This window comes from Amphiprion ocellaris, chromosome 6 (genome assembly GCF_022539595.1).
Source record: "Amphiprion ocellaris isolate individual 3 ecotype Okinawa chromosome 6, ASM2253959v1, whole genome shotgun sequence".
NCBI classification, from domain to species: Eukaryota; Metazoa; Chordata; class Actinopteri; family Pomacentridae; genus Amphiprion; species Amphiprion ocellaris.
Genome location: NC_072771.1, coordinates 7,281,875 through 7,295,008, shown reverse-complemented (window position 1 = coordinate 7,295,008; position 13,134 = coordinate 7,281,875). Strand labels below are relative to the sequence as shown.

At 41.1% G+C, this 13,134-nt stretch overlaps 1 protein-coding gene across 6 annotated transcripts in view; it reads left to right on the top strand.

Moving 5' to 3' along the window:
* Positions 1-13,134, top strand: part of tncb (tenascin Cb) — a 95,864-nt gene that overhangs the window by 73,893 nt on the left and 8,837 nt on the right. For 3 of the 6 annotated variants that reach the window (XM_023269448.3, XM_055011241.1, XM_055011240.1), the window contains 6 exons: positions 2,217-2,492; positions 5,599-5,871; positions 7,071-7,193; positions 8,972-9,115; positions 11,153-11,272; positions 12,193-12,336. In XM_023269448.3, coding sequence (XP_023125216.2) covers positions 2,217-2,492; positions 5,599-5,871; positions 7,071-7,193; positions 8,972-9,115; positions 11,153-11,272; positions 12,193-12,336 — 1,080 coding nt within the window. The remainder of the gene's footprint in view (positions 1-2,216; positions 2,493-5,598; positions 5,872-7,070; positions 7,194-8,971; positions 9,116-11,152; positions 11,273-12,192; positions 12,337-13,134) is intronic. The other 3 variants (XM_023269450.3, XM_035947778.2, XM_023269449.3) reach the window with 2 other exon arrangements.

Below are 13,134 nucleotides of genomic sequence, written 5' to 3'. Positions count from 1 at the left end.
GAACTGGTTTGAAGAGTCGCTCAAATAAATAAAAAGACGTTCCGGTTAGCCATGTAGTTGCATTCATCTGATCTTCCACTGAACTGAAGCTAAGCAGCATTTTATTGTGGTGAAGGACAATTTAATGGCAGCATCTTTTTTTTAGAAACAGCATTCCTGCTGACTCATATGAAGTTTTTGTTTGTTTGTTTGTGTTGTGCTTTCTGCTGAAGAAATGAGAAACCACAACAAACAAAAAGAGACACGAGCTGGTGACATGTTTTTCATGCAGTGGTAGAAATGAAGAAATTCCTCTGAAAACCAGTAGCATGTGGAATTTTTAATAGTCTCTTTTTAAAGGTCAGAAGCCACCACAAATTAAAGTCATAACACACATAAAAATACAACACAAGATGGCAAACATCCCACATGTGGAACTATAACTGCGCAAAAAGCCATATTAAAGAGCCTATAATCAGCTCAATAATAAAATGTAGAAAAAATATATCTAGCTGTCCAGATACACCTTTTTAGATTCAAAATCAGATAAATTAACAAAATCAGTAGCATGTTGAATTCTTAAAGGTCTTTTTGGAAGATTAGAAACCGCCACCAATTAAATTTCATTCAAACCTCAAACGTAGACTTTGTTAAACCAGGCTGAATAAAACCCAAAGTTAAAAATGGTTGTTCTTTTCCTTTTAATATTGAGTGAAAATGTAATTTTGCAAATTGTAAAGATTTATAGATATAGGTAAATATATAAGGTTGTAAAAGACTAAAGCTTTCTACATTTGTACTATAATTACAAAAGGATTTTTTTAGCTAACAAATGGAATTAAGCTATATAAAATTATATTTTAGGTAGCTTTCTACTAATATTTTTTCCCCCAAGAAGCTTCAGTTTCCCTTTACTTTCCCCAAATTAATTAAACTGATTTTAGCTAGCTTTCTGATACATTATTTCCCAATTTCCCTTTATTTTCTCCAAATAGTGGCTTTGAACCTAACAAAAATATACAGTTTGCTACTTTAGACCTCTTTAAATAATCAATAATCAGTAATAGCATCGATTATCTGCTGATAATAGATAATAGAGTGATAGTTGATAAACACAGATATGTACATATGTATGCCAAACTATCCATTAAGTGATTATATTTTGGTTTTAAGGGAATTAAACATGTTGCTGTGTTCAGGATTATTTCTAGAAATCTATAGTTTGCATCTGTAACTGCAGCACTGACTCAGATTCCACACTTCAGGGGCAGAAAGTCATCAGACACATGTGCTAAATGCATTTTCCTTGCATTGTCCATGTGAGCTCTTCTACGCAATGATCAGCTGATTTCAGCGAACACTCTCCCTCCTTCAGCCCACATCACGTTCCTATTGTCTCCATCCCATTTACTCTCCACTCTGCCATACAGTGAGAAGAGGATAATGGAGCCTTGATGTTTACCTGTGCCATCTATCTCCGTCTCTTTCTAATCTAGTCTCTGAATGCTCGCACACACAATAGAGTCCAATTACAGGCTGCTGCACATTGCTCTGCATGGCCTCCCCATAGGTTTGAAGTGGACAGCGTACTCCTGCCGTACTGGCCGGGCTACGCTGCACCCTCAAATGTTAATGGCTCATTCACGGCCATTAATGTGCACAAGCTGCATCAGCATGTCTGCCTGCCGCTTTCTGTCTTCACGCCTTCCCACTTATATGGTAATATAGAGGAGATGGCTGTAAGCCGCCAGTAATAATGAGGCTGTTTGTTCTGTCTGGCCCTTTGTAGTGGAAATACGGGAAGATTTCAACTCCAGACAAAGTGACCGTCTTTTCTTCTTTCTCTTGACAGCAAAATCTAATGAGTGAAATACACAAAAGAGGTGATCACTGTTCTGTTCCACAGAAGTTCTGTCCTGTTTGTTTTTATATGTTCCACATGTCCACTCTTGTAAAGCTGAAAGGTTGAATGTAAAATCTCTGACGGATCTTTGTGTGTGTGTGTGTGTGTGTGTGTGTGTGTGTGTGTGTGTGTGTGTGTGTGTGTGTGTGAGTGTGTTGTAACATTTGACTGACATATGGAGCCAATTCTGGGTGTTTCAAAATGTTCACACTTGCAGTCCACTCCTAGTCTCTCAAGTTTCAACCCAAAAAGTCCAGCAGTGGCTTTGAAACTTGAATCAGTCTAACCTTTTGTGTTCACTCTGTATGTTGTTGATGTGTTTGTCATCACCTAGAGGAAGAGAAGCCCGTGGTGACCAACGTCACTGTCAGCGACGTATCGTGGGACAGCTTCCTCCTGTCCTGGTCTGCCGAGGACGGGGCGTTCGAAGCCTTTCTGATCGAGGTTACCGATGCCGAGACGGGCGCCGAGTGGCAAAACCACACGGTGTCCGCCGATGCTCGCAGTCTCAGTATCACTGGCCTCTCCCCAACCACCTGGTACAGGGCCAATTTGTACGGGGTGTACAGGGGGGTCCTCTTAGACCCTGTGTTTGCAGACACCATCACAGGTATCAACGCCGTCAACACTGAGGCCTTGCTCTTTCCTCTGCTTCCTTCTTCTTCTGCTGCACACCGTGAATTAACCAGCGCTTCTCCCTGCAGACGTCTGCAGACTAAATGACGCTTCACTTACCTGCAGATGTCAGACGGTGTTTGTCTATCCGTAGAGCTCTGCTGTGGCTTTTCAGCACTGAAAGTTAAGCTGTTTGGAAGAAAGTTCAACAGATTTTAGGAATACTATAAGAAAAAGTTATCTTGGGAAAATGGAAGCAAATAATTGGAAATAAAATAATTAACTGAGCCTTTTGTTTGACAAACCTTTTAGGCTGAAACTTTATCTGAGAGAATGACACAACATTTTTTATTCTTCCTCATCATGTGGACGCTATTTGAGGCTTTCATTTTCTGAACACAGACTGATTACCTTCAGCTTTGGAAGAACATTTCCAAAAGGTGTATATAAAGAAAATCTACACGAGCCACTGCGGTGGAGGTTATTCTTCACAGGGTAAACTAAATCTGTTCACCTGTCAGACAGCATGTACAGTCCAAACCACCAAACAACACCCCCTCATCAGCCATCTATCATACACGTCTTCTTTGTGAAATGGGCTAATGCTGCAACACCCACACAAAACCCATTCAATCTGTATTAGTCCAGCCACAGATCAGCGTCTGATCGAGCTCTAAGCTGTCTGTCTGCCTGCTGGTATGAGTCCAGCCTGAAACAGCACCTGGTCTGTTATGTGAACAGGCAAAAACCCATAAAATAAAAGATCAGTGTGCTGTTTAACTGGGGACCAACAGGTGCACTGGTTTCCCCTCCCGCTACCCTGGACACAGTCATTATCAGTGATTAACATGCTGTAAATCACAGCAGGGCTGGAAACAGTGAAACCAAAATCTGCTACTAATGCAGTTTTTCAGAAAAGCATAATAACAACATAATACCTAACATCCTCACTGACACCTTTTGAAAGCTTGTTGCCCAGACGAAAAGGTCAAAAATAACCAGTTAAGAGTTTGTTGACAACTTTCTTTTTTTTTTTATGTCAGCAGCTATTCCAACATTATCATTCAGTTTTTCACTGATGAGGATCAGTCAAGTGGAAGAAAGATGGGAGGACTGACAGAGGAAAAAAAACCCTAAGGCGCTTTTGTCACTTTGTGTGAGGCCTCTCTTCTGTATGCATCCCCAGCTCCCTCCAGCCTGGACTGCTCTTCATTCTCATGCTGCCATTGCCCCTGGGCTCTGGTGCTGGGATGCCAGGGGCTTCTGGGGCCACGCAGAATATGGCATGCGCTCAACACGGCCCATTGTCTGCATGCTAATGGTCTGGTGAAACCATCTTAACATTTTTCATTAGCATCACTTAATCCATAAAACATTCCAACTTGTGAATACAAGCGCGGACTAATTTGATTATGTTATGCACGGTGGTCATCGTCGGGCTCCTGCTCGAGGGGAAAATTAAGTCCTCCGCTGAAAAGGGAGTGAGGAAACTTTGATTGCCGGAGAGAGAGAGTTTTAGACAACAAATGATTGATGGAGCCACAAAGAAATGTGGACAGCGCCCAGAACGAGCTCGGCTCAGTTGTGATTCGTATCACCACAAGCTGCTCTCGTAAAGTTATCAGGCGAGACTGGAACCAGGCCTGGGATTCTGCTTGCAGACCCCGTTTTCAGCAGGTTAGCTGGCGCCGGCCGTACCTCCTCCAGTAACAGGCTCTTTTTTGTGCTGGGATTGTGTTCCCTCAGGTCCTGGGTGGGGGAGTGGAAGTGTAGGAGAGGTGGTGGTGGTGGTGGTGGGAGGGTGAAATCAGTACCAAGCTAGCACATATTAGCTGATGGATGTGGCCCTCCCTCTCTTCCACTGACCAGCTAAAGCCGCCCGGCGGCTAATGAAGAGTGACAGCTCCCTGGGATTTGTCTGCTCTGCTTCTCATTTTCACCGCTTCTTCTCACAACACATGCCTCACGCTTTTTCCCTCACAATAAAAAAAGGGTTCCAGGCTAGTTTAAGGACCCCTGAGACCCTCGCATTTGGTGTAGTGTTTTAATGAGCAGTGGCATTGGGCTTCATTGAGCCTTTCCTGAGCCCACTTATATCTGCTTCTATCCAGACTGCTTTAAAAGCTCTGACCGGTCCGTGCATCCATCTGCGCTGCTACTGGAAGTTTCTCTGGCTAATTAGCTGCAGTGGACTCATCCACTGGAGAAGCTTTTTCTCCAGCAGCTGTAGGCTCCTGCTGTCTCTCAGCCTCTCTTCCTATCACTGCCATCTTTAGCTGCTGCTAATCACTGCTTAACTACTGGTTTTTACAGCACCACATGAACACTCTCACATCTGTATGCACATAGCTAAATGTCTGCACTGCACTGGACAGGATTTGAACACTACTCAGAGTGACGCAGCTCCCGTTTGACACTGCTTCTTCACACAAGCCAAGTTTGTTTAGTTAGATTTGAAGAATCAACAGATGAAATTATACACTTGGAATGAAAATATAAATTCACAGAAAATTCTGAGCGTCAAGTTCAGCTTGAACTATGAATGAACTGTGAATCTGAACAGTGGTGACTTGTGTTGGTAATGCTTTCCTGTAAACTAAACTAATGAGCGTACTAACTCACCATTTCTTGTGGTCAGTGACTTAAATTGTATTTTTAGTTATTCACATCAGTAGTGTTGAATCCAAATTTGTCCAATGGTTTCATATTATGATTATCTGTTCAACACACGGCATTTGCTCTTTCCATTTGCAGCAGTGAAGAGAGCAACACCTGGCCATGCTGTGAGTTAGAAGCCACCCCCGCTGGAGGGCAACTCATGGCCTGTGGCCTTTTTACACTTTAAATTCAGGAGGTCATTTGTCAAATGAAATGCCAATAATGATTCCAATTTTTTTGCTAACCACTAACCCGATGGATCAGGCTGGCTCAGGAAGTGAGAACCTGGTGCCTGAACTTTGTTTCCTCCTCTTGTGTTGCGTGTTTTAAACCTCCTTTGAATTCAGACTGACACTCTCTCTTTTGCTACCATGTTCTTCAAATGTTAAAGCACTCTTAAGCTCTACAGAAGAGGAAAACTGATTCTCCCCCCTGTCACTCAGAGACTGAACCGGAGGTCCAGGCTCTCCTGGTCTCCGACGTCAGCCCTGACAGCTGTAGGCTGGCCTGGACGGCTGAAGAGGACGCCTTTGACACCTTCGTCGTAATGATCAGCCAGACCGAGAGCCCAGACCAACCCAGAGAGCTGGTGCTGGGCGGCGAGGAGAGAAGTGCAGCAATAGCAGATCTCAACGAAGACACCGATTACAAAATTGAGATCTTTGGACTCATTTTGGGAAGACGCTCCAAGTCTGTAATCGAGGGGATGAGAACAGGTACATCGAGAAAGGATGGAATCAAGAAGTCCACGCTGTAAACTCCAACTCTGGAAATGTCTCGTTAGCGTAGTCGATGTGGAATGGTGTCATGTCCTGTCAGTTCTGTCTTTGATGGTAACAGCATGAAAACAGTCATTAATCTGTTCTAACCTTTGTCCTGGATATCTCAGATCTTTACGTCACCGTATTTGTCTAGGTGTGTTATGTGTTGGGGTGTTTTGTGTGTCGCTAATCCTGAGTGGTTCCAGCAGTGAGCAGTGTAGCAGGCCGTTTTACGAGGATACACAGGTGAACTACAGCGTCCGGACTGCTGATCTCAACACTGCTGCTGGATCAGAATCACACTGATATCTGGGTTTACTCATATCAGGCCACTATTAAAATGGTTTTTGCCAGTCTGATCTGACTGTTATGAAGCTGCTTTTAAAGGACAATTTATTGTCCCATCATGGTCTTAATGTTATTCCAACCTGTAAATACATGGTCTCATTTAAATACACTGAACATCATTATTGCAGCTTCAACTCAAACGGCCTGTAAACTCATATGATCAGTCCACCTCCACTCAGGACATTTACACGGCTCTTTAGTCTTTTCGTTGTGTCATCTCCGCCCGGCTGTCCTCCAAAGTGTTGTTTGACTGCCTGGCCCCATGTGTCACCGTCTCTCTTTGTGAAGGCGGTGGTGGTTGGGGGTGAGGGGTGGTGTCTGTGTCCCCTGTCCTCCCTCAGGGTAAGGCTTTACTCTTGGGTTGCGTGGCGCATGTTTCACTTTTGTGTTGCCATGAAATGGGGGCAAGTTAATCTCCTCAGGTCTGTCACGCAAGATACTGTGGCTCGCTGTTAACCGGGAAGGGTCTCTGAGCCCGGCCTCCCCAGGCCTCCTTTGTCTGTCTACCTCGCTTTCTCGTCTGCACTCTTTCTTTCGCACTCCCTCTTTCGCTGTGGTCTCAAAAACAAGTGCCTTTCAGTGGTGGATCTGCTCTGGCTATAATAACACAATCTGTGTGTCTTTTAATGTCTGCTGCTTCATTCTGTAGCAGGAAATTGTCACTAAAACATGTCGATGCCACGTGTTTAGCGACATGTTCTTTATGTTCTGCTTATACAGTCCTCTCCCATCTGAAAAGGCAGTACGCATACCGACTAATGCCCTGTTTTTGCCCCCTGCTGCTGTCTCTGTCTTGTTTGTGCCAGACCTGGGCTCACCCAAAGGCATCCGCTTCTCTGATGTCACCGACACGTCTGCCACCGTCCACTGGGTGACTCCCAGAGCTCGGGTGGACAGCTACCAGGTCACCTATGTGCCGGCCCACGGAGGTCAGTATCTGTAGAAATGTGGTGAAACAGGGAGGATGTGGACACTTATTGTCACTGCGCCACTTAAATGTGATGCACTCAAATGTGCAGCTAAAGTGGGAAGGAAAAAGTAAACGCTGACAACCGAACTCTAAGAGTTTTACCATCAAATACGCTGATACTTAAGAGAGTTCAAGATTAGAGTTCTTCCAATAAACAGATGTCACAGTTTATCTATGACTTTACAGCCAGTACAGACACTGACTGCCCTGTAGCTGCTGTTCCATCAGTCAGTTTCATCCTCCAGCAAGTCTTTTCTGCAGTGATAGACTGATGCTGCCCCCTGCTGTCCACCTGTAGGAATGTCTTCTAAGCTGGAGTCTAAGGCAGGACAATTTGATCTCCAGTGGACCGGACCAGTAAAACCACAGCATAATAACCTATAAATAACCACAACTCCTATTGTTTCCTTTGTTTTAGTGCAAAAAAGTAAATTTTTATCTTTCCACAAAACATCATGAACAACTTGAAGTTTCTTAAGACAAATAAGTTCAATTTTAACAACATTCAGCCTTAGTTTATAATTTACACATTATAGCTTCCAGATCACAGAGTGTCTCCAAAGGAACTGAACTTTTAGTCTCAGCTATCTGGAACTCAATAATCTATTATTTTACTTTAATATCAGAACAACTTGTCAAGATCTAGAAATTATTTTAAACTTACAGTTTTACAAATCTACAATTTGCAGTCAATGTCTTCTCTGATTTTTACCATTTCCAAAGTCGTCCCGTGGGCCAGATTGAATGTTCTGCCGGACTGGTTCTGGTCCACATGCCGTATGTTTGACACTCCTGGTCTAAGAGGGAGAACATGAAAAATCATCAGGAAATTAAAAATAAATAAATAAATAAACACAATTCTTCATTTATTCAGATTTGCTGTTTAGCCTCTCAGACACAGTGTCCATAGTAACAAACATATTATATGCTGTATGGAATGAGAATGTGTTCTATAATTTCTAATCAGACTAATCAGACTGGAATCATAATAATTAAGGCAGCCTATAACAACATTAATGAGACGGTTTATGAAATGAACATGTTCCATTTAGTTCCATATAGCTCATGTTTCTCATAGAAGTGACCCTTTAATGAATCTAGTTCATTCCAGGATACTTCATGCACTTTGAATGACTATTTCAAGAACCATTTGGGACTGAGCAGAGGTCATGTTTTGACTTCATCGCCTACAGAAAACCATTTAAATCTGAAATAATCAACACATCATTCATTTCCCAAGAATGTCTTTTAAAATGTAGCCAGAAATAAGACATAGATTTGGACAAATCCCAAACAAAATGTATTCACAACTCATTTACTGACACACAAATAGACAATAACGAAAGACTGCATTTAACATTTAAAATCGGATTAAAACTATATGAATTTTACATTCGGTTCTGTTCAGCCTCTGTGTTAGCTGATGTGTTTGACTTGATGGTGACCAACATATCTGCTCTGTGGGTTTTAAACATCTATAATATAAAATGCAGATTCAGAGACAGAACTGCTATGAGGACTTTGAATAACTACATTTGATTAATTCACTCCAAGTCTGTCCATATGCATGTGAAACACAGACGTGGTTAAAACAGTCTTTAATGGGAACATCCATTATTAGATTGAAAACATTTGTTCTGTCTCAGTCAGCTGTAATGAGCTCACATAAAATGGAATCAATTAGACTTGGCAACTTAACTTTATTCACCAAATGACTCCAGGTGTTTTACCTCCCAGGTAATGCGAAGACGCTGACAGTGGACGGCTCCGAGTCTCAGACTGTGCTGCCCAACCTGACGCCCGGGGTCACGTATGAGGTCACTGTTGTCGCCGTCAAGGGTCAGAGGGAGAGCGAACCTGGATCTGACAGCGTCACCACAGGTGCCTTAGAGTCATGAAGCCCATTTCAGCAGTTCACACACTCACACATCTGGAGACACATCCAGTCACTACTGTTTACTGCTGAAACCATTTCTCTACACCTTTGTTGTTGTAAAAATAACGAGACGTTGTGCCCCCCAGTGGTCTCAGCCTGGCTATGAAACTGTTCCCTGTGCCACTGACTACAGCACACACAATCATTATGGCAAAGCTGGCTATCAAACGGTGTATTATGACTGGATTTGTCATTTTTTGTTATACAGTGGTGGAAAAAAGTTTTTGGACACCCCATACATTTGCATGTATACTGCATTAAGAATCACTCTTAGGTTTTCAAGTGTAATTTGTTTTAGTACAATCACAGCCAAAATACCAAACAAATCCTAAAAAAAGCCATTTTAAACTTAAAATTGATTGGTTCCACAAAAATAATAAATTTTGAGTATAGGGTAGTTTTGGTAGAATTTAGTTTTGTTGATTTTTCTTGAAAACAATAAACAAAAAAAAATATCATTTGTATTTGTTTGTGTCTGTCTAATGCAGCCACACCTTTTGAAACACAAAAACGATTTTTACACAAATATTTCATAATAATATTTGAGATTGTGTAACATTTTACGGGTGTCTGAAAACTTTTTTTCCACTGCTGTACTGTGAGAATTGCTTGTTCAGCTGCTATTTACAATCACCAGGGACCATGCAGATAAACACATACACTCATTAAACAGAACAGCAAATGAAAAAAAGAACAGGTCATTCACTAAAATGAATCAGTAAAAATGTTTGGTTCAAATATCATCACCATCTTAAAATACTGGCCTAAAAATTGGACCATACCACACTGAACCGTGACCGAGGCCGTTATACTCCAGGGGTAGGATGAGGAGGATGAAAGTGATTTTACCAGAGGTAGCCGGCATCATGACAAGATGATTGAGGCCAAAGAATCATTTCTGTGAAACAGTGACTTAGGCTATTATTTTAGGAAACTGACATATGCTCAAGTATAAATTAAAGGGTAGAGAAGCCTTTCTGCTTTTTAAACATGTCCACAGAGATCTATATTAATACGCTGCTCTACAAGCCAAACACAGAAACTACAGTAACATCTGATCAGAACTGAGTTTTGACCAGAGTATCTTACAATAATTTCAAATTTCACAAAATTTCAAATCAAAAGTGCAGTGATAGCGTTTTGTTTGTTTGTTTTCTTTTTTAAAAAAACTGTTATTAAGTATATTGGACAAAAGAATACCACCTCATGACATTTCCCTGCTTAAAGCTGGGCTTTCAGAGAAGCTTCTGACTTTTATTGAATTTTTCTTATTTGCTGTGGTTCAGCACCTTAAAATCAAACCCTGACATGTATGCATGTGTAGATTCATTTATTAGCTGCTCATTAGTTCAAATGGACAAAACAGCTAAAGAAGAATCAAAGACACATTTTGTTTGTTTGCTCAGACTGACCAGACAGTGTGTGTACAGTAGATATTTAGTGATTAATGATCAGCATGAAAAGTGTTCAGAAATGAAGACTTTACAGTTTATGTACACTAACGTTCAAAGGTTTGGACTCACTTCGAAATGTCCTTATTTTTGAAAGAGAAGCAGTTTTTCTTATGAAGGTAGCATTAAATGAATGATAAATCCAGAGTAGACATTGTTAATGTGGTAAATGACTATTCTAGCTGGAAACAGCTGATTTTTAATGGAATATCTCCATAGAGGTACAGAGGAACATTTCCAGCAACCATCATTCCTGTGTTCTAATGCTACATTGTGTTAGCTAATGGTGTTGAAAACCCTTGTGCAGTTATGTTAGCACATGAATGAAAGTGGGAGTTTTCATGGAAAACATAAAATTGTGTGGGTGACCCCAAACTTTTGAACAGTAGTGTAACTTACAGTTTGTGTCAGAGCTTTGTAGCTTCAAATTCTTTTTGCCACCTTCACTTTTTGTGTATTTATCCTTCTCTACCTTCGTGAGCCGATGCGACCAGCTCTCAGTGTTAACTTGGCTGACTGTCTGTGTTCCAGCTCTGGATAAACCCCGTGGTCTGACTGCAGTTAACATCACCGACACTGAAGCTTTGCTGCTCTGGCAGCCGGCTATTGCTACCGTAGACGGCTACGTCATCACCTACACTGCAGATTCAGGTATGAACACATGCCTACACACAGGTAGGACATTTAGTTTCATGGTTAAACACATGTACCGTTCATCAGTCCCACAGGAAAATGATTTTTTTGAAGAAGCTCGGTTCCATATACTCATCCATCATCATCCAAACCTTGAAAAAGAATGATTTGATGATGCTGATGAATGTGAATTACATTTTACAATAAAGAATTAGTTCAGATTTGTTAAGAAAACAGTCATTTTTCCAGAGGAAGGACACTCATATCGATATGAGAGAATATGATTAACACTCCGATGTTCAGTTTTAAATAAAAAGCTTATTTATACTACCAGTGAAAAGTTTGGACACACCTTTTCATTCAGTGCTTTTTATCTATCTGTATTGTTTTCTACATTGTAAATCAATACTGAAGATGAATACTTTTTTGTTTACAACATAATTCCATATGTGCTCTTTTATAGTTTTGATGTCTTCAGTATTAATTTACAGTGTATAAAATATTGACATAAAAACCATTGAATGAGAAGGTGTGTCCAAACTTTGACTGTACATCTGACACATCTGTCCAAAATAGTTTTCTTCCTCTCAGATAATCACCTATTTCTATTTTCTGCACCTTTTTATTTGTACTATGCTGCATTTTAGAGTGAAATATTGTACTTTTCTACTTCAGAACATTTACCTGACCGCTGTAGCTACTTTTGAGATGAATATATAAATATATATGTCACAGGAACTGCTTTTCTGCAAAGTACATTCAACTGATAGAACTTTTTTCTACATTTGTTTTTTTTTGTAGTAGAATCTTCCTTTACTGTTACTTGTAACTGAGACTCTCTGGTACTTTTACCTCAGTGAAGGCTTCCTCCACCGGTGTTCATCCTGCATGTTTGTCCTTGCTGTGCTAACTTAGATCTGTCTGTCTGCGTCTCTCAGTGGCTCCAGTGATGGAGCGAGTGTCTGGAAACGTGGTGGAGTTTGAGATGAGCTCTCTGACGCCGGCGACACACTACACTGTGAAGGTCTACGCTGTGAGGGATCTGGCCAAAAGCGCAGCCACTACAACCGAGTTTACCACCGGTCTGTTTCCATCCTGAGATCTGAAATGTTCACTTCTATCCGTTGAAATTAATGCAAGAACTAAGAGGAGGAACTACAGCGAGTCCCTAAAGTCTGGAAAAATAGGAAATCTCATTAACTATCATGTTTTTGCCTCCACAGATTAAACATGGCTTTGTGGAAAGAAGAAAGAGTTGAACTGGTACTTCTCAGTGAAGGATGGACATATCTAGATAACCTAACCCATGCCAGATAGCAGATGAATTTAATGCACATCATCCAAGGAGGATTCCTCTTGGCTTTTCCATGGTGGTGAAGGTGATTAAAGAGTTTAAAGAAACAGGTAGCATCATGGACAAACCCCCGTTCTGGACGACCAAATGGATCAGCCCAAACTGAAGGACTGATGATGACTAGAATTCATGCTAGCCCCCAAAAATCACCTTCCTAACCCTAACCTTATCTGTCCTTATGTCCATCCTTCTCGTCCACTGAGAAGTACCAGTTCAACTACTTCTTCTTTTGACAAAACCGTATTTAATCTGTGGAGGCAAAAAATTACAGTTAATGAGATTTCTTATGTGTCCAGACTTTAGGGACATCCTGTACATTAAAGAAGAATCCAATATTACTGCAGTAATCAGGTATATTAGCAGGATTAAAGCCTTTCTTCAGTTGCTGTTTTGTGCATATTTTTGCTTTTGGTTTCCATGAACCACTCTTTAATGTTTAGTAACTTGTCCTGTAACTCACTGAGCCATGGGTAATCTATTAAATTGAAGGAGGCCATTGAATGCACCATTAGTTGCTCACTTTTGT